A 26,794-nucleotide genomic window follows, 5' to 3' on the forward strand; every position below is an offset into this window, starting at 1 on the left:
CATTGGAAAGAGCTGGGATACCTCCTATCTCCAAGGACCTTTTTTTTTTAAATTTTTTAAAAATGCAATTTTTTTTGTTTTTTAATGTATTATTTATTTGGTTGCACCAGGTCTTAGTTGTAGCAGGTGGGCTTCTTAGTTGCGGCTCACGGGCTCCTTAGTTGTGGCACGTGGCCTCCTCAGTTGCAGTATGCATGTGGGATCTAGTTCCCTGACCAGGGACCGAACGCGGACCCCCTGCATTGGGAGCGTGGAGTCCCATCTACCGTACCACCAGGGAAGTCCCTAAAAATGCAACTCTTAAAGGTTATAGTTATTACCAAATATTGCATATATTCCCCATGTTGTACAATACGTCCTTGAGCCTCTTACACCCAGTAGTTTGTACCTCCCACCGCCCGACCCCTATATTGCATCCCCCCACCAGTGGTAACCGCTAGTTCTCTGTATCTGTGAGTCTGCTTCTTTTTTGTTATATTCACTAGTTTGTTGTATTTTTTAGATGCCACATATAAGTGATATCATTCAGTATTTGTCTTTATCTACCTTATTTCACTTAGCATAAGGCCCTCCAAGTCCATCCATGTCCCAAGGACCTTTTTTTTTTTTTTAATGTTTATTTTATTTTTGGCTGCGTTGGGTCTTCATTGCTACGGGCAGGCTTTCTCTAGTTGCGGTGAGCGGGGGCTACTCTTTGTTGCAGTGCATGGGCTTCTCATTGCGGTGGCTTCTCTTGTTGTGGAGCACGGGCTCTAGGCATGCAGGCTTCAGTAGTTGTGGCACGTGGGCTCAGTTGTGGCTCGCGGGCTCAGTAGTTGTGGCTCACGGGCTCAGTAGCTGTGGCTCGCGGGCTCTAGAGCGCAGGCTCAGTAGTTGTGGCACACGGGCTTAGTTGCTCCGCGACATGTGGGATCTTCCCAGACCAGGGCTCGAACCCGTGTCCCCTGCATTGGCAGGTGGATTCTTAACCACTGCACCACCAGGGAAGCTGAGGGCCATTTTTAATAGGCATTGCTTCTTGGCCCAGTCAAGAGTCCAAAACAAAACCTTGAATTCTTTAGTGGCTGTGTTTATTCTAAAGATCATAGAGCAGTAACATACTACACGTTATTATTTTACAATGCCCCTTTTTTCACGTGAAAAAAAAATCATAAAACTTAAAAACCAAGGAAAAAACTCTCAATGCCCATCTCTAATTATTTCAGTGCCCATAGTGCTTTACTGGTGCCCTACACAGTAGACCAGTTTCAAAGAGACTTCCCCAGGGTCCAAGGAAGCCAGCTGCCATTCTTTAAAACTAGACTTTGCAAAGAAACCACCCGGAAGACAGAGCCAGTTGTCATGCCCAGAGGCCCTGGATCTTCTCAAGGGCATCTGAGCCATCCCATTCCCCAGTCCACCCGGGAGGAAAAGCAGCCCATCCAAATAGACCAGACAGTTCTTTGTCATGCCTGACAGAAGGATGAAAGGTGCTTCTTTCCAGGATCAAACCAAAGGACACTGTCAGAGGACACACTTGGAGTCTCCTTAGCAAGTTGAAGTAACTAAATAGAGAGACTGAAGCTCCTCTTAGCAAACACTGATTCTGTTGTATTTGAACTATTAATTCATACAGTACTTTAGAGAATAAAGCACTCTTGTGCATCTAGCTTCTTCTAACCCATCAGTTCCCAAACAGCTTGGTTTCAGGATTTCTTTTGATTCTTTAAAATTATTGAAGACCCCAAAGAGCTTTGCTCATGTGGCTTATATCTATCTATATTTACCATATTGGAAATTAAAACTGAAAATTTTAAGTATTTGTTATAATATATGTAAAAATATTGGTTAACTCACTGAAAAATAATAAGCCAAGTATATGTTAACATAAATATATTTATGAATATATTTTCCAAAACCAAAAAAAATTAGTGAAAGAGTGGCACTGTTCTACATTTTTTGCAAGTCTCTTTAATGTCTAGCTTCATAGAAAATGGATGGATTCTCATGTCTGCTGTAATATCACATGCTGTGTAGCCTCTAGAAAATTCCACCATATGCTCATGAAGGAATGAGAATGAAAAAGGCAAATAACCTCTTAATATTGTTATGAAAAGAGTTTTGACTTCATAGACACCCTGAAAAGGTCTTGGGAACCCCGAAGGGTCCTGGGATCACACTTTGAGAACGACTGTTCTAAACCACTTGAATGATATGTCCAAGATTTCCCACAACTGCAAAATCAAATAAAAACATAGATTCACAGTCAGGCTTCCAGACAGAGACCCAGCCCGAGCCATGCTCTCCGCCTCAGTGGCTGCCCTCCCTTTAACCCACTCCTGGTCCTACTCAGAGTTCAAGTACCACCCCTACCAGGAAGTTCTGACATCAGCAAGTACAGTAAACAGGCGAAAGACCTTTCATCCTTACCTTGCCCTCTCATTCCCAGAGGCTAGCCTGATAGCTTCCCAGAGGCGAGTGAGTTGCTCTTCCTGGAAGAAGTTTCAGGGAACACTACATTATTTGGCATCTCTGGAAGGTCAAGCCCCGCTCTGGAACATTCTCACTTTGAAAGGACTCTGGGCTACAATCAGATCAGCTCTGATTCTGAAGTCGCCTCCAAAGCACACTGACATGTGTCATGACTCTGAGCCCCCTCAGGTGCTTCAGGCCCGCTATACAGCTGCTCTGTCCGGGCAGACCAGGAATCCAGACACCCCTGGAGCTGGAGCCGGGCAAGGAAGGAAGGGCTGTGAGACCTACAGTTCCTTAAAGACATAAAAAGGGATTTTTTTTTCCCCATTTTGCCTCTAAATAAAAAGTTCATTTGATATCGCACTTTGCCTCTCATGAAGCTTGAGTTTTACCTGGGATTCAGGGTGGAACCTAAGGGCTCTTCAGATATGGAGACTCAATTTTATTAACCATTCGGAAATCTTTTCCCTTTATTTCAACTGTCTAACTGACAAGACCTTTTTTTTTCTCTCTCTCTCTCTTTTCTTTCTGCCTTGCTGTCTCTCCAACAGGCTTGCAGCCAATGTACTGGAGCAGAGATGACGTAGCCCAGTGGCTCAAGTGGGCTGAAAATGAGTTTTCTCTAAGGCCAATTGACAGCAACACGTTTGAGATGAATGGCAAAGCTCTCCTGCTCCTGACCAAAGAGGACTTTCGCTACCGGTCTCCTCATTCAGGTGAGAGTCTGGACTCTGGACATGGGCTCAGCCTGGAAAGTCTGGTAGCCAGAGTTGGCCTTTGTCACCACTTACCCTCCCAAGAGGTCTCCACATCAGGTCACCGTGAACGCAAGGACAGTGACCCAGCTTAGTTAGAGGACAGATCCTGCTGACTTAGGACAGTTTGAGGGGAGAAGAGGAAGAATTTCCAGGTCCAGGGGAAACTTTTAAGGTTAGGAGAAGTAACCCAGTTCAGACCTATAGACCCTGGAACTTAAGGGATCTCATTGTACCACCAAATAAGGAAGAAAATGCATTCTGGCCCTCTCTCTCTGCCTGGCTTCTGATTCTGAAGACTTTTACAAGAGATACTTGAGCGTGAGTGTAGATTGCAAACTGCTCAGTTAAAAACAAAGACAGGAGGACTTCCCTGGAGGTCCAGTGGTTAAGACTCCGCACTCCCAATGCAGGGGACGCGGGTTTGATCCCTGGTCAGGGAACTAAGATCCCACATGCCGCATGGTGCAGCCAAAGAAAACAAAAAACAAAACAAAAACAAAAACAAAATAACAAAAGACAGCAGAGGAAGGGGAATGAGCACTGCTGAGGTAGGAGGAGTAGAAAGGAAAGAAGAATCGAGGGAACAAGAGAGAAGGGCTGGGAAAGGTGGAGATCCTAGTAGCCCAGGCAAGTTTAGAAACAAATGCCCAGGGCTTCAAGAGATTTCCTTTAGAAGTACTGAATTCTTTGAAGTAATGCATCTTGTAGCTTGTAGAACCCCTGAAAAATATAAGCAACGCATCTAACTAGAAAGATTTGTCAAAATAAGGGCTCCTGAACCCACATGGGAAGGTTTCATTCAGTAAGGAGCTTTTGTACCTGCAAAGTGTATTCCTGACTTGGGTAAGGTTTCAAATATACTTTCCAACTTCATTTCTCACACTTGATGGATATTTTGATGTAGAGATTTGGGAACTCCATATGTCCAAGGGGAACTTTGGTCTCAGGTTTCTGCCTCTTGAGGGCAGTTATTCAAGGACTGATGGGCCCTCCCTCTGTCAAGTCTCACCACCAGCCCCACTTTGATGCAACTTGTCTGGCAGAGACCCTGTCTTCCTTGACTGAGGACAGGGGTCCTGCAGGAGGTCTTGCCATAGTGCCCAGCTACGTTCACCCCGATTTACTCCTGGAGGCTGGCCGGGAGTTAATACACTAGCTAACCGCCACGAGGAAACAGCCCTATCACAGAGGGTAAGATAAGGGTGTGTATGGGACAGTATCGCCCCAGCTTTTCCCAATTGCAGCAGAACCGTTTATATGAGGAAATGATAAAAGGGAAGGTTCCCCCAGAAGTATAGATGTTAATGGAAACTTGAAAACTTATATTAAGGCTGAAAAACAGATCATTGCTATGGTTTTATAAGGGACACAAACCTACCTGAAACATTTGGTCTTCAATCATTGATTCTTTCTGTAGCCTCAGAATAAGAAAACCGTAAAACAATGATATAAATAAATAAATAAAACTAACCTAAAAGGAACCTCAGTAGTTCCTTTTAATTTAATGCAAAAACACTTCCCTTTTCTGTTCCAGTGGAAACTCAAAGATTATACTCAAAGGGGGCAAAGTTACCTATCTGGAGGAAAAGAGCTGTAACTCTTCAGGGTTCCGGAGAAATTACTCATGTCAGGCAAACAGGGGAAAACACAGTGATGTGTTTTAACTTGATTTGACTTAGACCTTGGGCACGCTTTCCTCCCAGAGTCTTTGTAAATCTGCCTTCCCCCCACCATATCTCAGGTGTTCCTTTTTGTTGCTGATTTATTTTTCTCTCCGGTGACCTCTCAACTTTCCTTATGAAACTAGGTTCTCTCTGCTCAAAGCTGGGAGCGAAGATACACAAAAGCTGTCAGTACGCCCTTGCCACTTTGTCAGGTCTTTGCCGGGTGGGCCACGTGGGAAGGTGGGCAGGAGCCTGCTGCCCAGTTGGAGCCAGAATTGCACTGAACCTGAAGGCACAGGGAGCTGGGGAAGGAGAGAGCAGAGTCGGGTGGGTCTCAAGAAAGCAGGAGTGAAGCTGATCTGGGACGTGAAGGATGGAACTGAGTGGGTGGGTCACTGGAGCAGCATTAACTTAGTGTGTTTGGGTGGCGGTGAGGAAGCCCCCCTACGGATGGAAGAGGCAGCATAAGGCTGGTGCGATAGTCGGGACGTGGTGCCGTAGCCACGGTTAGGAGGGGACAGTAGAAATTCATTCCGTGAGTGTTCCCTGGGCAGCTCCACACCAGAGGACAGAAGTTTGGGCTGAAGGACTTGAGGGATAGAGAGACGATTTCCAGTTGGGTTGTCCAATGGGGCTCAGTGGTGTGGTAGTGGAGCCGGACTTTGAAAGCTTTGAAAGGTGAGCAAGAGGTAGGTAAGGAAAGGTGTTGAGGCCAGTTTGTGTGGAGGAGGAACTCAGAGAGGAGGCCACATGAGCTAGACACTGTTCATCGCCACTCATCACCGCCCCCCTCGCTTGTCTGCTTGCCTCTTCATGTTTCAAGTTCTGCTACTTTCTCCAGGAATGCTTTCCCTGGCTCCCATCCCTGCATCCCTGATTCCACCCCACCTTCCTTTCCTCCACCTCTCCCCGCCTCAGTCTGGGTGACGTGCTGGTCCTCTTTTATCTCAGAGCATTTCCTAATTCTGTCATGGCCCCTGACACACACACACACACACACACACACACACACACACACCCGAGTCACACACTGTGTTACACGTGATTGTTTTCTATTCCGTATCCTCTCCCAGAGTAGAGAGTTCAGTTTGGACAGGGCTGTGTCCTGTTAAGCTGCCATGTCTCCACATCTAGCACAGCATTCAGTCAGCACTCAATAAATATTGGTTGAGTTATGACCCAACCTGAGAGTATCTTAAAGCCCAGGTTAAGGAGATTGGATGTTATTTTGCAGGTAATGGGAAACCACTGAAAGGTTTTGATCAGGAGAATGATATGATTGGAGCTCTCCCTTTGGTATAGACATTAGCCATCAGTGCATAGGGTGGATTTATTGGGTCGCTAAAAGCAGGGGAGCTAGATACAGTGCTATTGCTACGGTCCTCATGCAAGATGCTGAAGTCCAGAATAGGATCAGTGACGCCAAAATAATAATACTTCCGGCATTTTGGCCAAGCGATGCCAGGACGTCCAGGAAGATGCGTCCTGTTCTGAAGAATCTGAGGCAGGAACCAGGCCAAGCTGGGGATAATCATTTTGAGTATCATCCCCATGACATCAAGCTGAGAATAAAGATAAATTTACGCCATAGGTAATTTAATTAAGGCATCAACCAGAAAGCCATGGACAGAATATCAAGGTGATACCTGCCAGTAGGGGCTATAAGAAAACTTATCACAAACAGGGGAGAATTGTCAGAGGGATTGGAAGACAGAACTAAGTAGGAGTTGAGAAGACCCCTCCCATGAAGTAGCCAGCCAGCAGGGTGATGAGGGCGTGATATACCTGCTCACATTCTCCTTAGACAGAGACAAGGTATAAATAGAAAACCTTGCTTCTCTCTCAGGTATAACATTTGGTACTGCTTCTTCTGACACGGGCTTTGCTTTTGCATTTGGTGTAGATGCGTGAGGCCCAGGTTTTACACGTGGCTCTTCCGCAGATCACATCACCTCATTTGCCCTTATTTTCCTCATCCATAAAATGGGATTTTCAGCAAGGGGATCCTAAACTCCCTTCAACTCTGAACAGGTCAACCCAACTTCAACCACTGAAAGTGTTAAGCTTCCAGTAAACATTACAACTTCCCACCTACAGGCAGTAAATAAATATTCAAGACCTTGGTCTCCTTCGACCTGTATACCTTGTAAAACCTAGACTTCACCCAGTTTTTTCCTGTCTTTCCTTGGATCTTTTTTGCTGCCTACGACAAAGCAGCAGCTTCTCACTAGTCATGGGGCTGCTAGAATGAAGCAAAAGTACCTGGTGGCCGGCCCATCACCATCAATGGATGTTTATAGCTTCCTCCCAGCCACGTTTCCTGCCTGGCCTCACCCAGACTTCTGCTTTCTGTGTTTGGAAATAACATTCCTTGACACTACTCATTCCAAATGTAGAGAGGAGAGAACGGGAGCTCAATGAATTATAATTACTTGAACTATGGAGGTACCTTAAGTCAAATACGGTAGCCTCTCTGAACTCCGCATTCTTTGACCAATTTAACAAACTACATTTACCCTGTCCACCTCCAGGACAAAGGTCCTCCCTTTTCAACCACTAGAATAAAATAGGGAATGTACTAGAATGTACTTCAAAATATCATCTCCAAACAGAAGCTGTCAAGGTTGAATATAAATGGGATCTATTTTTTGAAATAATCTCTCAATCAGAGGATACAACAGGATGTCGTATTTATGACATTCTCAAAGTTAAGGAAAAAATGTAAAGGAATCTCAGCTTTATAAAATGTCACCCGGACAGGGTAATTTTACCTAGTCCTTGAGCGACTAGGTAGTTACCATATTAAATGGTCTGTGATGATTTAAATTCAAAGGAATTTTATTGAATTTTATGAATTCAATGAATGTCTTACAATGAATAACTCTAATGTGTTTCTTGACCACTTTGAGACTGTGAAAACATATTAATAAGACGGAACAGACAAGTTAGCACTGATACTAACTTTTATTTAGAGTTATTCAGGTGGAACGTATTTATGTATCCATTATTTAAATGAACAGAAAGTTTTAATTTAATTCATGTTAGACTTTCTATCAATGCTAAAAAAAAAAAAAAAACCGAAAAGCAAAGCAAACATATTTTCAAAGTTCCTTCAAGTCAATTCAGCAAGAAGTGAATTGGGGTTTTACTAAGTAAATCAGTTTTTACCATACTGGGGTGTGATGTTACAAACCTCTCCAACCCACCAGAACCTTTGACTTTGGAAATATGCTTTGCTTGTGATCTTCAAATATAGTAAAATTTCTTTGAAATTTCTTTAAACTGAAAATACCGGTCTTTATCTACATACAGTTCCTTGGAAACCAACTTGCCTATTAATCTCTATTAAGCAATGGTGGGTGGTTGGCTGAATTGAGTAGCTGAATCAACTGGCTGTTTTAGACTCAAGTCACAGGGTCTGAGGGCGTGGGTCACAGGGGAATGTTAGCCCTGAAGTGTGGGAGTTCCAGCAGACATGACCCTTGACTGAAGACACCCAGAGTGGCTTCTTTCTTCCTTTGCTGTGTCTTTGAGCAAAACAAGCCAAAAATATGTGTATTACCCATCAGAGAAATGCTTAGATAAGTCAATTACAGGCAAGTCACTGAATTTCTTAGCACTGAGGTTACCCCATCAGTGAAATGGTGGTGATAACTGATCTTTCTGCCGTACGGAGTCATATTTTAACATGTAAAACATACAACATGTCCTTTAATTAACAGTGCATACTTGTGTCACGGTATTTGTATTTTCTCACAAGCTTATTCTTTGCTTTATCTTACCTTATATTCTGTATCCAGGTAAAGGCAGTTGTCTTACTAGATTTCTTTTCTAAGTGATTTATTCTCCTCTTAAATATAATATTCAAATTTTCCCACAGCCTGCTCCCTTTTTTTCCCCAGGATCTCTGTGTCCAAGACATAGATATCAACTGAATTTCACATATTTCTTCCTAAGTAAAAGAGTAAGTTTATTTTTACGGTCACAGAAGGCACTCCGCATTAAATTAAAATGTTTGTAATTCAAGCAGCCTACAAAAATGGATTGAATGGAATGCTTGGAAACTAAGATAGAGCAGAGTTGGAAACCCAAGCCATCCCATGATGGGGAATGTTTGTTAGGCCACCAGTGGGATCCCCCAGGCCTGTGTCTGCGTTGGTGTTTTCACTGTGGAATTTATGATGAAACTGAAGGAACCGAGGCCTCGGACTTCATTTTGAAACTATCACAGGCAGAGAGGACCAGCAGAGAGAGTTTTCTGACAAATCTGAAAAGTATCCCTCCCACACTGCGCATGCTTTCATTTATTTATTTGTTTTTTAAAGAATTGGTCAGAAGGAAACTAAAATCTCTGAATAAAAACGGAAGAGAGAGAAAGAGAAAAGAGAACAGTTTGCAAATGTAAGAATGTGTTACTTTAGATCATCTTCGTAGGAGGAGGTGTACATAGTAAATCATCACCAGAAAAATGCAAATTTTCAATAATGTGACGATTCTGCTTTAAACCTACTGAACCCAAGAAGTTAAACGATGTGAAACGCCTGGGGGAGGGGCTCTGGGTAGTCTTGAAGATGACACTCTGCACTGGTCCCAGCCTTCTGCAGAACAAGCAGTGTATAATAAGAACTTGAAAACTAATCATACGCTTTCACTGATAACACCGTTTTAGGAAAATATTTGAAGGAAACAATCCAATAGAGGGATAAAAAAAATGCCCTTAGCAATTCTATTTATAATGGTAAAAACTGGAAATGCCCAAGCCACCCCGAATAGGAGACTTGCTAAAATAAATGTGGAGAATATAAATATAGAGGAATACACTGTAGCTTTACGGCCATTCATTGAGTCACTTATTATTTCTTCAGTAGATCATACAAGGCCTTGCAGATCATGTTCAGCACTTTACATGTTATTTTAAAGACAGGTAGAAGCCATTCAGGGTCTGAAGCAGAGATTGGCATAATGAAGTACAGAGGTGAGAAGTAGGATGTAGGGCCGTCGACTTGGCTGGCAGGTAGGCGCAACGGCGGTGACTTAAACTGAGATGGGCCAGCAGAGAAAAGGGGGTGATTCAAGCAGTATTTAGAAGGCAGAGTCTATAAGTCTTGGTGACCGATCAGATGTTGTATAAGAGGGAGAGAGGCGTTAAGGATGAGTGCCGAGTTTCTGGCCCAATCAGCTGGGCGTTTACTGCACTAGGAAACACCACATGGGTTGTAAAGGCGTTTATGTTGAACACATAAGATGCGCGGTGCCCGGGTGACATGCAAGAGGACATGTGTAGGAGGTAAGTGAAGGTTCTGAAGTTGAGGAGATAGGTCTGGCTGGAGTAGATTTAGCGTAGACAAGCTGATTGCAGCCATGGGAGGGGATGAGACGACCCAGGGAGAAAGACGATGAGAGATCTGGGAGCCTTTAAGGTTGGGGAAGGAGGGAGAGCAGAAAACCAGGAGACGGAGGAATGTCTGAAGCCGAGGGGTGTTCTAAGGGGGGGGGGGGCAGTGGCTAGTGGTGGTGATGTTGCCAAGAGGCAGCAAGTCCCCAAGTACCATTGCCCTTTGGGTTTGATGACAGGGAGGTGACCTCAGCAAGAGCGCTTTGGAGAGAGGGAGTGGAGACTGAAGGGCCCTGAGGGGTGGACGGAGAGGGTGTGGTGATAACGGAGTTGGGCAGCCCCTCAGGGAGTTTGGCTGCGATGGGAGGAGAGAATCAGGAGCAGCACCTGGAGGGGAAGATGGGTGTGTGCGTGTGTGTGTGTGCGCGTGTGTAGAAGACAGGAAACGCTTGAAGCTGCTTAAATGCTGAAGGAAAGAACCCTATAGAAAGAAGTTGAAGGTAAACTGTGAACTAGAAGGAAAGAGGAAGAAACCATGAACTAGAAATATCTGTATGAAATGATGTCAACTGGAAAAAAATTCCATTCTTGTGAATGTGACTTTATGAAACTTACGCATGTCCTTTAAAGACAAAAGTGTTGAAGCAGAGCAAATAGTTTCCAGATTTTTTGGAGACACATCTGTTAATAATTATCATAATCACAAGGGGTACCATCTCCTGAGCGCACAGGAGGGCAGACGTGTGGCTGGCGCTTGTTCACATTATCTCATTTAATCCTCTTAACAGCCCTGCCGAGTCTGGACATTTTTCTCATTTGAGACAAAAGTATATTTAACTAAGCCTTGAACTAAGGCTCAAAGAGAAAAGTAGTTTGCCTCAGGGCACGCAGCTGTTGAATAGAGGAACCAGGATTCAAACCTGGGACTTCCCTGCTCCAGAGCCCAAGCTCTTTCTTCTGAAAGTAAAGAAACTTTGTTTTAAAGCAGAAACTAACACACCATTGTAAAGCAATTATACCCCAATAAAGATGTTCAAAAAAAAAAAAAAGTAAAGAAACTTAGATACATTTAACCCCCTAAACAGCATCTTTATGTTCTCCATCTTCGGACACTAGTCTTTGATAAGGCAACTTGCAGCAGTTTTATTCACTCTCGCTACTGTTCATTTTAAACAAATTGCAAATAAAATAATAGAATTTAGGATTCTTGAAGTAGTTGCCTGGCTTTTAACATCAGGATCACTGATACAAAATTGTATGTGTGTTTAGTTTGCGGGTTTCTCTTGTGTGTGTGTGTGTCCGTGCGTGCACCTAGGCGTATATCTAGGGTGTTTGGTACCTGAAATTTATAATTTGAGGGCACATAGTTCTAGGTTTCCTTTCATGGGACCATACAAATAAAGGCCCCTGAAATTCACTAGCTTCGAGGCAAATCCACTTGTGCACGTGCCTATGGGTGCATGAACCATGTGTGTATGCCTGAAGATATATGGAGAAACCAACAAAAGCTGTTATCCCTTAAACAATAGCCTTGGTTTCATTGCTTAGTACAATAGGAGCATCTTTTATGGTTAGTACTAGTTATTTCTTTTCTGGGAAGACAGAGAAGATTTATCAAGAGTCGAACAGGCCAAGAGTTTTTTGAACAGTGCCTTTAAATTCAGGCCAGTGGTCATTAGCTTAGTTAGATATATAGTGCTATGGCTCATGCTGTTTATACAGCAGGCAAATAAATGTAACTTCTTTTTAAATCTGTTCTTTATTCCAGAGATCTTTTTGTTAAGATCACTTTTGAGATGTGATCTCCTGTGTATAAGAAGATTTTAAGAATGTAGCAAGAAAACTGACTGGGTATCGGAGGAATCAGGGGCCAGTGGAGATGGAAGAGGATGGAGGGGCGGGGGGAAGCATCTTTATTTATTTAGGAAACTGTTGTAGATGGGACACATGTTCTGTGCTGCTCCAGAAACCAAAACTAAGAACCCCGAGGTACCTGAGATTGCAGAGGAGGCCAGGTTCCAACTCAACAGAAGAACTTTCTGTCAACTAGAGCTGTCCAGAAATGGTTTGCTTATGTTGTGGCCGGCTACCCATCACAGAAGTACTCAGCCAAAGCTACTTCTTGGCAGGGGAAGAGGAGGCAGGGGACTTTTACTGATCACAAGTTTGAGTCCATCTAGGAAACCTATAGAATCCTCTCTAAGTCTAAGATTCCAAGCCGTTACCAGGCACACACTATTCCTGCCAATCATACACACATGGCACGCACGGTGGGTTGGTTTTTACCCCAGAGTTGCGATGCGTTTGTGCTAAGCCAGCCACATTCCGCAACTGAGCTCCTAGTTGCCGCGGAAACATGTCTGTGGATGGACTGGTCCAATTGTGGCCAAACTCTGCAGTCTTAGAATTAAGTTTTTTCTTGGCCCAGGACCTTGGGCCCAGGCTCCCACCCATTAGCCAGCTATCACAGGTGGCACTTACGAGCGTTACCTTACTAGGTCTCGTGGTTGTGTTAAGGAACTGGCAGAGATCTGCCTGGCCGGCCCCACTCCAGCTCTCTCCCGCTCGCTCAGACAGGAGCCTTCTCCGCTGGGCTCCCTTTGCCCGCTTTGGGACGAGAGGCTTGGGGGAAGCAGTGCAGAAGGCCTGGGCGCGTATGGGGCAGAGCACACGTCAGCCCCGCTGCAGGCTTAGCCCAGAGGGGGAATGGGCTCACTTCACCTTGCCCTTGCTGAAGGGGGAACGTAACACTGACCATGACCCAGACGCTCTTCCTTTGTTCTCCTGACACCTCCCTCGGGGTCTACGGGTCTGTCCTAAACCACTTGAATGATGTCCATAATAATAGCAGGAACAGCGGTGGTCACACAACAGCTGGTGTTTGCTGAGTTCTCACTGCCCGATGCTGTGATGAGCTTATCACACGCTTACCTCCTCCGGTCCGCACAGGCACCCTGGGAGGTAGATACTGCTGATATCGCCATTTTCCAGGTGAGGAGCTGAGGCCTGGAGAAGGCAGAGGGCATCCACTTAGTCGCCTCGCTTTCTCTGTGCACGTAGAGAAATGGAAACGGAAAAGAAAGTGGCCTGCCGGCTCTCCAGCCACCATACCCAGAGCTCCTCCAGCCCCCCGAGTGACCTCCAGGGAGGGACCACGTGTGACGTGCACCAGGCCCTGCTTCACGACATCCTCTTCTGAGGGAGGTGTTTGCATTTCGCAGAGAAGTTCAGGGACCTGCTCAAGGTCGCCTGATGCAGAGGAGCTGGCGCTCCAACCCTGGTCGCCGGGGCCCTCCCCTCACACCAGCCCGCGTCCAAACCAGCAGAGTCCAACACCCGCACACACGCTACGTCTGTATTTCCTGGCCTCCCCTTCCAAAGTGGGTACGCTAATAACTGACCATTTTTTGTTAGTATCATCAGGAACACATTTTTTTTTTCAGTGTTTTCGTTTTCCTCTTCAGCTACTACCAGTATAAGGCATTTGCTCAAACCCACAGGATAGAACCCAGCGTTGTGAGGCCGTGTAAATTCGGAAAAGTTCAGGAAGACATTTACACTAAACCAAGACACAAAATGTTGATTAGGGACTTATTTTTGTAAGCGATTAAAATATGAATCATTAAAATAGGACTGTATTTCAGGCTCTGTATCCTCGTCTTGTCAGAGACAGCGTCACCATGACTACTGGATCTGAATCAGATGAGCTCCAAAGCCTTCCCAGCTCCACAGGCAGTCATGTGTCACGGCTCTGCCTTACACAGGACGTTTTTAAGTCTGGTTCAGAGCACCTCTGAGGCTCCCCGCCCGTTTCACTAAAAGGAAATACCCAAGTGACATGGGGTCTTCAGTTCTCAGAAGTCTTTTTGCTCTATTTGATCACAGTAGTAAACAGTGGCAGTAAGTTATATTAATAATGACCAAAATTCAAAGGTAGAGGAAGGAACAGAATCAAAGGAAAGACACCAGGGCATCTCAGGAATCACTTAGGACGGGGTATTGTGGAACTTTATTTGGTACCAATAGAAAAGGTGCAGAAGTTTGCAGAAACAAAGGAATTCATTTGGAGTGTTTCTCAGATCCAGGCTGAGTTGAAGAGGAAAAAAAAATAATTTAGCAATAGCCCAAAATATGCAGTTAAATTAAGTTGTTAATTAAAGTATCTGTTAAAAGTGGCTAAAATTAGAGACAAAAGCCCACTCTTTGGTACAATTGCTGACTGCATATCTGTATGTGGAAGGGCGTGGGGGACAGTTAGAAAAGCCTGTGGTATTTTAAAGATTAATCACCCACCCCTAAGGGGTTTTGAGGCGCCCACCTGCATTTTTTAACTTGGATCTAAGTCACAGGGGAGGGACAAGACCATGACAGCTTTTTTTTGCTAATTAACAACTCAGTGGACACTTCAAATACCAAATAGAACAGAAGGCCCCCAGTTCAGACCAGCCCCTACCATCCTCTGCGAGGTGCTGACATCTAAAGATGATTTTCTAGAGATTGTGGAACCTTGGAGCAATGCCTGTGTGTATTTTTAGAGGGAAGCATCCCAGAACATGCCAGTTCCTTATAGGGTATCTTTAATAGTTAGCACCTCTGACCGGACTTGTGAATTTCTTTTTCACGTTTATTCTTTTCCTGCCTGGGATTGGGGTAGATCAGGAAGGCATGTTTTTCTCTATTGGAAAGATTTCTATGAAGAATCCATGAGTTGTCATTGAAACATTAAAACTTTTCATCCTTAATGACTTTGTAATTCTTCTTTGAATAACCTGAAATGCAAATAAAGACAGATGTGAAAAGGATGTTTTTTATAAAAATAGTAGCAATAAATTGGGACAATTTAAGTTTCTAATAAAGTCTGGTACATCCCTGTGACAGGCTGTTGTAATGCAGCTACTAAAGCAGTTAAATAATGTGGAGGGAAAAAGAGATACTAAACTATGATAAGCCTGATTCTAATTCTATAACCATATAATACCATAGATAGTATTAACAGGCTTGTATCTCTTAGGGATAGGATTATAGGTGAGTTTTGTTTCTTTCTATCTTCTTGCATTTTTTATACTTTTTTTTGTATATGACTTTCATGTTCAAAAAAGTTCAAAAAAACTTGCATGGCTCTGACCTGAGTTTCAGTGCCACATCCTGTCCCCTATAAGCTCCACGTGGATAGGTGGCAGACCTGTCTTCCTCACCATTGTGTCCTTAGGACAGTGCCAGGCGCAAAGTCAAAGCTCAGCAAATAGTTGTTGAACAAAACACTCCCATTTCCCTATTTTTCTTTCCTTTTTCTATCCAGGTGATGTGCTCTATGAACTCCTTCAACATATTCTGAAGCAGAGGAAACCTCGGATTCTTTTCTCACCGTTCTTCCACCCCGGAAACTCGATACACACGCAGCCGGAAGTCATCCTGCATCAGAACCACGAAGAAGGTACCCAGGAGGCTTCTCTCTCCTTGCCTGAGACATAGCCAAATCCCAGAGGTTCCACTGTTCCTTTGATAAGTCGTTCTTATTCATGTGATTCATTTTTCATTCAACAAGCATTTGTTGGGTACTGATTTTGTTTGAGACCCTGGGGGAAATGCTGAGATGAATAAGATCGTGCCACTCACAATCTAGGAGAGGAAATGGGATAGATACACGTGTAAGTATCAAAGAGTAATTATAACTGTAAAGAGACAGTGAAAGGGGAGATTACAGCCAGTACAGGCAGCAGGCTCAGCTTCAGGAAGGATGTGTGTCTGTAGGGTTCTGTGAAGGTCTGATAAGCAGGAATGAAGTGGAGAACGTCCCAGGAGGACCCAGGATGGAGGGAGTCCTTGGAATAGAGAGTAACCCATGACTTGGGTTATAGAGCTTACCTTTCTTTTCCCCCTACCTTTGATTATGAAAAATTTCAAACAGACCCCAAATAGAATAAACTAACTAAAGCCCTGTGATCCATCCCCTCCCCCTACTTCAACAGTGATCAACAGGGACTTCCCCGGCGGTCCAGTGGTTAAGACTCCACCTTCCAATGCAGGGGGCGTGGGTTCGAGCCCTGGTAGGGGAACTAAGGTCCCACATGCCATGGGGTGCAACCAAAAATTCAAAACCAAACAAACAAAAAACCAAACAAACAATGATCCACATTTTGCTGTTGCAGAACTAGTCCAAGGAGATAAGATTAGAATCAGGACGTGGAGGACTTTGATTTCCGGGCTGTGGAGGAAAACAGTGGGGAGTGAAGATTTTTGAGCAGAGAGTAACCGAAGCTGGAGGAAGAAAAGAGACCCAAACCCTGTGAACTCTGCGGGGCACCAAGGAGGTCTAGTATTCGTGCACCGGAGGCAGTGTCCTGCAATGTGCTCACTGTGAGTGCTTAGTTCAGGTGTGCCAAGCACGCTGGTGAGTTACAGTGGTCCTAATCAAAGCGGTGGTAGAAAGCACAGCAGAAGACCAGAATCGAATTGTGGCCCCGGGCAGAGTTCCACAGCAGGTGTTTGGGTACAGAAATAGGGTATAAGAATCTGACTTTGCTCCCTGTTCTGTTGAACAGCGATGCACCGTGCCTCTGGGGAGCATTTCGTCCACGTCCTCCTGCCCAGACTGGGGACACAACGTAATTCTTTTAAACTTGTCCTTCAGACCAGATTATGAGGGGCCTACACTCCTGGGGGTTTTTTCAGGGGCATTTCCTTCAACTGATTGAACGTCCCCCAGAGCAGGACTATTTCTGTTTTGTTGTTGGCAGATTTTAAAATGAGACGTTATGTGTTTCCCTAATCAACACGTCACAGTGCAGGGCCTGGCTTCAGGTACCTGACGACGGGCATCTCCTCCCGGTGCCCAGCATCTCACAGCAGGTCCCCTTGCCTCCGTGATGGAGAGTAAGCGAGCGCTTCTTGCAGTCTCCCCACCTGTGCCTCTCATCCCGTCTTCCTCTAGCTTTACCTCTGCTGAATTTAGCAGCTGCCCCCCACCCCAGTTCGGTTTCTCCGTTCTTTAACCCTTCCTGCCCTGTGCGTTTCCTATTTGCGTAATAGCCAACAGCTACTCCAGAGAAGAGGAGGTGGGTTTACTGAAGCTTTAGGATTAGGGCAGGAATTAGATTGCCTAGCCTGCCTCTTCACATACAAAAGGTGTGTGATGGACTGTTTTGTTTTGTTTTGTTTTTCACCCTCTCTCTTTTTCTCATTATTTAAAAAAGAAAAAAAATCCCATTTGGAATTTCTGTCTCCCCGTTTATCCTCAGCTGTGATGGGAGGCTGATGGTCTCATCTCATGACAACTCCTTCCTTCTCGCCCCTTGGCCTGATCTGACTCCTAAGTAGGTGTGTCTGTTGTTGTCCTCGTGGGCCGGAGCGACTCAGCAGAAAACGCAGGCCGCTCTCAGAGACCCCTCCCACCGAGAAAATATGCACGCGCCACCACAAACCCCCTAAAGAGCTGCGCTCTCAAGTGCAGCGTTGTTGGCCATGGTGAGCTCAGTAGGTAAAAGGATGGAGCGAATGAGGCCAAGGTCAAGGGCTGCATCACCCTGTGGATCAGGTAGCTCTGCTTCAGACCTGCTCTTAAAAGTAGCACGTTCTCAGAGACGGTCCCTTCAAGCTGTCAGCCAGAAAGCACCATCCTGCTACGCGCCCTTGCTCCTCTGCCTGCTCTCGCGTGAGCAGGTGGGCACACAGAAGGGAGCGTGGGTCTTTGTCAGGTGGGATCACGTGAGAAGAGCTGTGCCGGGCACGGAGGTGATATGAAGAGGCTGCTGGCCTGCAGACCTCCAGATAGATGGCTGCCTTTGGTGACTAAGGGACCAACTAGAGAGGTGGATGGGTCAGTATGAGGTCCCCACCTCCAACCACCTTTCCCTTCTCCTCCATCAAAAAGAATATATTTACAGCTTAACATGAATTATCTCTAGGATCAATACGGTTATATCGTGAATGGTAACACATTAATATGGGCATTTGTTAATATACAGAGAGCTCTGATCCTGGGGGGAAAAAAAAAGTTTGTTAAGTGAAATCATAAACGTCCAGTATTACACCCCCAGTGATTTATGCTACCTAACTGGGGATACAGTACAATGTAAGAGTATATCACTCTTGACTCGGCCCAGAGCTCAGAATGGAAGGAGAATGGGCCATTCCAGAGAGGGCCCACTCAGCCCCTCAACAGGCTGGCACAGGGAGGCGTGCAGAGTGACGTACAAACACAAAGCTTCATTCAGCGCCCCGTGACTTCACCTCATCACTGCCACCGACTTGACCAATTCAAACATTCATAATTTCACAATGGGAATTTATATCACAGGACAAACATATCTTGTGTAATCCAGCAACAGTTGCCTGCAAATATCCCCTATGAGTGCATTACATTGAAACCTCACCTTCCGTACTGGCAGCCACGTGGCAGTGCCAGCAGCTTGGAGGTCATTGTTAGCTCAGAGGCTCCCTTCCAGGCTCTGATGGGAGAGAAGGGTGATCATACTAATTCAAACCCTTTATTTTGTAAACATTCATTATCTCTAAAAGTGTGTCATGCCTTGGGTGAAACAGTACTCAGATTACCACCTAGGTCTAGGAGAACCAGTATTTCTACTCTTCCCTTACTTAGTTATGGGAGGGGAAGGCAATATTATATAATTACAATAACCTTATAACTTTTCATCCATACCCAGACACTTATGCTAGCGAAATGGGACTCTAGTAAGTGAGCTAGGACAATAGGCATCAACCAGGACCATCCCTGACAAACGGGGACACATGGTCATCTTAGATTAAATGTCTTAAAGAGTGGGATCTGGACATCAGGAAACCAGCTTCTAATCCTCTCTTCTGCCAGAACAGTCATAAGGGCTCAGTTTCTCATTTCTCTGGGCCTTAGTAACCCCAGTTATAAGACAGGAAATACCACCAAATGGTATCAGATCTTGGAGCTCTTAAATCCTAAGGACTGAGTCTCCCTGGGTGATATGAAGATGAATAAGACACATCCTCTGCTTTCAGGGTCGTAGGCAACTAAAATCCACAAAAGTACAGCAGTGTCCTGTCTGGTGATGCTCAGAAAAGTTGAACATCTCTTCTCGTTGATCTCACCTTATCAAGAAATGCTGATAACATTACCCCTCTTAGTAGTCAAACCAAGAGTAGCATCATTCACTTGTTTCACAGTGAAAAATCTCATTTTAAATAGATTCCTTTTCTTTGATTATTGATTACCCATCTTATCTGCATGTTATGAATTAGTTAGGTATAACGTAGATAGCTATGTAAGAAGGAGACTACTTCTTTCACCAAAACCAGGAGGCAAAACATCTTTAGAAATTTCAGACCAGCAGATGGTTATAAAATAAATTTATTTTGTCACACACAGTTGTGATATCAACTTCTTTTGATACTTTGGGTTCCGAAGTCAATGACTTTTGGCCCCCATGGAATATTTAAGAAGAAAAGCTTGGTGCCAAAGTATATATTCGATTGCCACCGGTCCTTTGGTGTTAGAACTGCTTGAATGAGTGATTCCCTAAAAGTTCATTGAGCAATTAAAATATGCTTCTAGTCTAGGCTGGTCTCCGAATGGGGTCAGCTTTGCAGAGTCACCCCTGTCGGACTGGACATGCACAAGTCTCCAGGGAGGAGGAACAGGATCTGTGTTTCTCAAATGTCCTCATCCCATAATCTCTTCGGGGGACCCGCCTATAATTTCGACCCTTCAGTCCACCCTCTCTTATGCCCCCATCTAAGAGACTGGGAGGTGATTTTTTTTTTTTTTTTTTTTTTTTTTGGCCATGCCACGTGGCTTGCAGGATCATAGTTCCCTGACCAGGGATCGAACCCGGGCCCCAGCAGTGAAAGTGCCGAGTCCTAACCACTGGACCGCCAGGGAATTGGGAGGTGATTTTTAATCACTTGAATTTGAAACTATTCCCACATGCTGTGCTGTGATTGTTTCTGTAGCAGTAGCCACAGTTCTAAGGTGAAAGTTCTGCTCTGGGGCAGCTCTCTGTCACCAGGTGGATATGGAAATTGCAAGTGAGGACGAGAAATTTCAGGTGTCGAAATGCTGTCGTTCTCAGTTCTCCTTACAAGTAGCCCGTGGTCATGGCCCAGATAGTAGAGGGAAATCATTTCTTCATGGAGGGTGGCCTGTATTCTGGGATGGCCCACAGAAATTTTATTTATATGATTGCTTTACTGGGGGAAATATTTCCCCTTCTCCCTCCCCCTGCCCACCAAATCCAAGTGCCAGAGACTGCTTTGGAGGAAGGAAATCTTATACAATTTTAATGAGATAATTCAACGAGGTGAGGTACATGAATCTACCTCATAATAACAAAATAAGAGCGAAGGGGTCCTTTATGGGGTCCTCGTCGTGTGCCAGGCCCTGTTCTAAGCTTTTACATGTTTAAATCATTTAATCTTCACAACCACCCCATAAAGAAGGTAATATTATTTCCACTTTGTAGATGAGGAAATTGAGGCTAAGAGCAGTAAAGTACCCTGCCTCCAAATCACATAACTATGTAGTGGCAAAGCTAAGACCTAACCCCAGGTCCACGTGGTTCCAATGCCGGTGTTCATTCCACTGCAGCATGAATGAGCTGACCGAAATAACGTTTTTTATTAATTTTGTGTGTTTGCAAGCGCCCTGAAAATAGGGCAGATGATTAAACGATGAGTAGAAGAACCATGGAGATTAGGATGCCGAGACAGGTCCAATATACTGTATATTGTACTAGGGTACGATATACTGGCAGGTCCCCGCACTCCTGCTTGTAATGTTTCTGCTTCATAGTACAGATCTTCCCAGACTTAGGATGGGGATACAGCCAGATAAACCCATCTTAAGTTGAAAATATCCTAAGTTGAAAATGCATTTAATACCCCTAACCTACCAAACAGCACAGCTTAGCCTACCTACCTTAAACATGCTCAGAACACTTACATTAGCCTGCAGTTGGGCAAAATCATCTAACGCAAAGCCGATTTTGTAATTAAGTGTTGACTATCTCATGTAATTTATTGAACACTGTACGGCAAGTGAAAGACAGAATGGTCGTCTGGGTACAGGATGGTATCCGTTGTTCACCCTCGTGATCGCGTGGCAGACTGGGAGCTGTACTCACTGCCGCTGCCCAGCGTCACGAGGAATATCGTCCTGCATATCACTAGCTCCAGAAAGAGATCGAAATTCAAAATCTGAAGTACCGTTTCTACCTAACGCGTATCACTTTGCCACCACTGTAAAGTCGAAAAATCGCTAAGTCGAACCTTCATAAGTCGGGGACCATCTGTACTTGAAACTGTCAAATGAAAACCAAAAAATGTCAGAGGTAACTTTTGAGACCCCAGTGTATGTCTTCAGTTAATGATATTAAAAACTCATACTAAATTGGACTGAATTCACCTGTTTGGATCGTTGACTGCCCCAGGATGAATGGACTTATTAGCAGGACAGAAATCTCCCGGCCTGGGAGAAATGTGGGTTCTGAGTCAGGCAGTGGCCTCTGAGAACAGAAGCCCTGGCTCTTGTACCCCTGGACCAGCCCCTCATGCGGCGGCTCCTTGAGAGCCGGCCCCCCAGGGCAGCTGCCGAGCAGGCACCAGGGTAGATGAGGCTTCCAGCTGCTCGGGCCACATCCTATTACCCGCTGTTGTAAAAACCACCCCAATTTTCTAGTCTTGCTGGAATCGTGTTCGTGACTGAAGTGTCAAAGAGGCCACTGGCCCGGGTTTGACATCTTTGTTATACATGTTAACCGTGTAGCACGTGGTAGAGCCAGAGAGCGCGTGATGGTGCGTGTGTGTGGATCCAGACCACCTGGGTTCAAATCCCAGCTCCCGGTTCACCAGCTGTGTGACCTGAGGCAAGTTCCTTAGCTTCCTTGTGTCTCTGTTTTCATCTGTAAAAGAAGGAGAAGAGCAGTACCTATTGAATATGATTGATGTAAGAAAGGGTCAAGTTCATATGGGAAATGCCCTCAGAGCAGCATCTGTCACATAGCAAGCGCTCGATAAATGCTATTCATTATTACTATTTGCTGTTTCTTAGCACTATTTGGTTCAGGTTTTTTCTTCTTTTCTTTAAACTTAAAAAAAGCTGAATTGTGATAAAATACACATAACATTTATCATCTTAACCATTTGTAGGTGTACGATTCTGTAGTGTTAGGTATATTCACATTGTTGTGCAATGTTTTTTTTTTTCTTACCTCCAATTCCAATTTTCTGTTTTTTAATTATTTTTTTATTGAAGTATAGTTGATATACAATATTGTGTTAGCTTCAGGTGTACAGCAAAGTGATTCAGTTATATATCAATACACACATTCTTTTCAGATTCTTTTCCCATATAGGTTATTACAAAATATTGAATATAGTTCCCTGTGCTATTCCAATTCCAATTTTCTTAAGCAGTCCTGTTACTGCAATGGCATGTGCTTTGTGCAAACACCAGGTTTCTGCATCCGGACATAGGAAAGCCCTGTTGTCCACCCATGCCATTATCCTAGGACTTCTTCATGGGTTAACGGGGCACCATCTGTTGCATGATTTCTGTGGGAAAATACATTTAAAGGGCAAACCTGAATTCAGGATACAGCCTGTTTGAAAAATAAGCAGTGCCTACACTTTGTGTTACCTGCAGTACCTGGCACATGATAGGTCCTCCACAACCCTTTGGAACCTTTCTATTAATCTGGCCGTCTCCTCTCACCCTTAAGAACTCTAAGATTAACCTTTCTTGTGCCCCTTTCATCCCTGTGACTCTTGAATCTGGCAGGAGGTAACGAGGTCCCACCAGAACTTCCTCTTGTCCCCAGTGTCAGAGCCCCCGAGCACCAGCTGACACTTTCCCCCGCACTCGGCCTCGTTCCCCTCTTCTTTACCCTCCTCTCCTCTCCAGGGCCTCCTCTTCCTGCTTTGCCTCCTATATGTCGTGGTCTAGGGCAGCATGACCTTTCACCCTCTGACCTGGTCCCCGGTGGAGCATTTGGTTGTGATGGGAGCGCACGGAGGCCCGGGGTGGTGCACGGAGCCACTTTTCATCCGGGTCATCAGCCTCCTTCTGGGGGGGACCCGTGCACCTTCCTGGCCTCCTCTGGCTTCCTCCGGGGGTATGGGGGCTGCCCTTAGTCCAGGGGCTAGCTTGCTCCATTGAGCTAAAAGTTTTAGGGGCAAGAGGTCCCTAGTAGACATGAATAATTCTCCCAAGGTAACCAGGAAGTCTTCAAGAGATTTCCTCTTAGCCCTCAGGAAATGCCACCTGATTCCTTTGAGATAAGAGGCCTGGGGGTGGTGGGTTCAACTCCAGAGAAGGAAGCCCTCCACTCTTTCCCCTCTCCTGCCTTCCTCTGCCTGACCTTTGTGCCGCCCTGGCCCCCTCCCTATAAATGATTCACAGCGTTTACCTCCAAAGGGCAAATTGGCTCATCTGCAACTTCATCCCTTGATTTCTCCGTTCACTTCTTTTGTGGGCCTTTCCTGAGACTGAGGGAGACCCCTCTACACCACCTGGGAAGAGCAGAGCCAGCGTCCGGCCGGGAGCACAAAGCCTCGTGTCTACGGCTGGTGTAGACCCGCCCACACCGTCTGCGCTAAACCACCGGCAGAGGCGGCCTCTTGGAGGCTGTCCCGCCCACAGTGATGAAGATGAAGCCTCAGAGTCCCGAAAGTCACCTGTTGTGTTTCTTTCAGTCCCTCTCACCCAAATGCTTATAAAATTCTAGATGCTTCCTTAGGATTTTTTTTTTAATTAATTAATTAATTTATTTATTTATTTATTTATTTATTTTTGGCTGTGTTGGGTCTTCGTTTCTGTGCGAGGGCTTTCTCCAGTTGTGGCGAGCGGGGGCCACTCTTCATCGCGGTGCGCGGGCGTCTCACTGTCGCGGCCTCTCCCGTTGCAGAGCACAGGCTCCAGACGCGCAGGCTCAGTAGTTGTGGCTCACGGGCTTAGTTGCTCCGCGGCATGTGGGATCTTCCCAGACCAGGGCTCGAACCCGTGTCCCCTGCATTGGCAGGCAGATTCTTAACCACTGCGCCACCAGGGAAGCCTGCTTCCTTAGGATTTATTGTGTATGACCCCAGACGTCTTTGAGTCCTACACTCCAAGCTAGGGCAGTTTTCTTCTCAGGCCCTGCAAGGGAATTCAGTGACAACTGAATGTGACAAGGGAGTTGAGTGAGATGGCAACACTGAAATGGGCAGGCAAAGGGTCAGTGGAAAGTCTTGACTGAAAGTCTTGGCTGAACCTCTTGGAAAGGCGGTAGTAGGGATAGTTTTCTAGGGCTGCCGCACACTGGGTGGTGTAAACAACAGAAATGTATTGTCTCAACAGTTCTGGAGGCTGGAAGTCCAAGATCAAGGTCTGGGCAGGATGGATTCCTTCTGAGGCTGTGAGGGAAAATCTGTGCTAGGTTTCTCTCCCAGCTTCTGGTGGTTTGCTGGCAATCTTTGGAGATCCTCGGCTTGTAGATCTTGCGTGGCCTACCCCTGCGTGCCTTGACTCTTAACTCAGCACCTATAGCCTTTTGTTGTTTTTTGATATGTCTGCCTTCTCCATTAGACTATGGTACCCTTGAGAGCAAGGACCGCGTTTCCTTACTCTGCATATCCTGCATCTGAGACACTACTTCACACGTGGTTGGCATCGCTGAAAGTTCTTTGCTTCAATTCATATTGTAATGACTGTGTGACAAAACACTCCTCTCCAGTTGTGCAGCGTGTGCATGTCTGTGTGTCCAAATTCCCCTGTTCACAAGGGCACCAGTCATATTGGAATAGAGGCCCATGCTACTCCAGTATGACCTTACCTTACCTAATTACATCTGCAATGACCCTTTTCCCAAATAAGATCATATTCTGAGGTACTGGGGGTTGGGACTTCAACACATGAATTTTGGGGTGGGGGGCACACAAGTCAACTCATAACAGGGAGTGACAGAACCTGAGTATGTATATGAAATCTATTTTGAATTCCATCTCAAGATCTAGAGCCTGTAATTTTTGTATAGGTCTTTATATCATTCATGGTTCCTACTAATCTTTTACAAAATTGTGCTGGGAAATGGTGTTTTCATGGGGAAAAATGTGGATCGCAGTGTACTGAGGATGATGAGTGAGAGTTATCTGCTGGGCCTGTTGAATTGCATCTCCGTCTCTTATTGTCATCCATGGCCTTAGGGGAAGCATGATGGGGAAGTGTGATCCTGGTGTGTGAGACGTAAACTTGATCTTAGCCTTTGCTCTACCCTGGAAATTTCCTAGTCAAAAACCAAGACTTTAACCAAAGGCACAGTTTTGCTTTGTTTTTTAGGTCTACTAGTTATTCATTATATAATATGATTAAATTGGGTTGAATTCTAATGAATTCTAAATAGAGAAACTTTCCTAATAAGTAAAAGGAAAGAGGATGAGAAAAGAAATCAGACCTTTTTTTGTGATCATCACATTTAAAGTCCTAATTTATTGGGGGCTGTTTGGTAGTGAGAAGAAGGGATGATTTGTGTCTAAAGGAGATCTACAAAGACAAAGGTTTGGGATCAGAAAGTACTTTCAACCAGAATGAGGTCCCTACCACTCCTGGGTACCTTCCCCGTCTCCCCTCCTTCTAAGCCCACACTGACCAATTACATGTGGCTTTTCCTCTCTCTTCCTTGTGCGTTTCCCTCCCATAGCAAGACCTTCAGACCAAGGGCAATGTGGATAATTTCCCAGTTTTCCAGCTGGGCAGTTCACCAAGAACAAACCCAGACATCAAGGCCAGACCAAAAAAACATCTTCTTGTTTTAGACAGAAGACTCCTACATCTGGGGGATTTAATGCACCCACTGTCCGCTTAGTGCATTTCCTGTGTCCGGAGCTTCTGTGCCTGGCGGCTCTGGTCTCATAAGTTTCCATACCCTGCTGCCAACTTATAATAACAGAGGCAGCAGGCAGCAGGGTATCAGCGTCAGAGCCCACTCCATACGTGGGCACATGCTTCGCAAACTGAAACAAAGCTTGGAAGGGCGCGTTGCAGACCTTTCAGCCTTGACAGTGGTGTGCCCAGACCACCAGGAGCCTGGAATTAAATACCCTCAGTTCCAGTTCTCCACCATTAACGTTATCAGCTTCATCAAGTACTTCCTCCTTCAGTGGTGTCTGCAGAGAAATAAATAAATCAAGCCCATCCAAGTCCTGTTCCTGCCCAGATCCGGAGTCAAAAGTAAAATCTGAGTTGGATTATCCAGAGCACTGTCTCCCTCCTTCATTGTTCCCCAAATCTGGGCAGGAACAGAGAGTGAAATCTCTCCAGGACATTACATCAGTTCCTCTTTTACCCTTGGCACAGAAGTTCTTCCTCTCATAGTTCTCCCAGACTTCCTAAGGCTTGCCCTGAGTGCACACCCATCCACTGAGCCTTGACGCCCAGGACATCAAAGAAAACCTGCAGGTAACCAGGCTACTGGCCAACGCCTGTGTCTGTTTTAAAGTTTGTAAGACGGGAAATGGATTCAGGAAATAGGATTTCTCAGTACATGGTCTTCATCATCCTGAAGTATTTTTAATCCTTAATAAGCTTTTAAGGAAAGGGAGGCATTCTGTAAATGGCATTT

The 26,794-nt window shown here is 45.1% G+C and overlaps 1 protein-coding gene across 6 annotated transcripts in view; it reads left to right on the plus strand.

Moving 5' to 3' along the window:
- Positions 1 to 26,794, plus strand: part of ETV6 (ETS variant transcription factor 6) — a 280,275-nt gene that overhangs the window by 228,653 nt on the left and 24,828 nt on the right. For all 6 annotated transcript variants that reach the window (XM_059935312.1, XM_059935316.1, XM_059935311.1 and 3 more), the window contains 2 exons: positions 3,006 to 3,170; positions 15,511 to 15,645. In XM_059935312.1, coding sequence (XP_059791295.1) covers positions 3,006 to 3,170; positions 15,511 to 15,645 — 300 coding nt within the window. The remainder of the gene's footprint in view (positions 1 to 3,005; positions 3,171 to 15,510; positions 15,646 to 26,794) is intronic.

Source organism: Balaenoptera ricei, chromosome 10 (genome assembly GCF_028023285.1).
Source record: "Balaenoptera ricei isolate mBalRic1 chromosome 10, mBalRic1.hap2, whole genome shotgun sequence".
Taxonomy (NCBI): domain Eukaryota; kingdom Metazoa; phylum Chordata; class Mammalia; order Artiodactyla; family Balaenopteridae; genus Balaenoptera; species Balaenoptera ricei.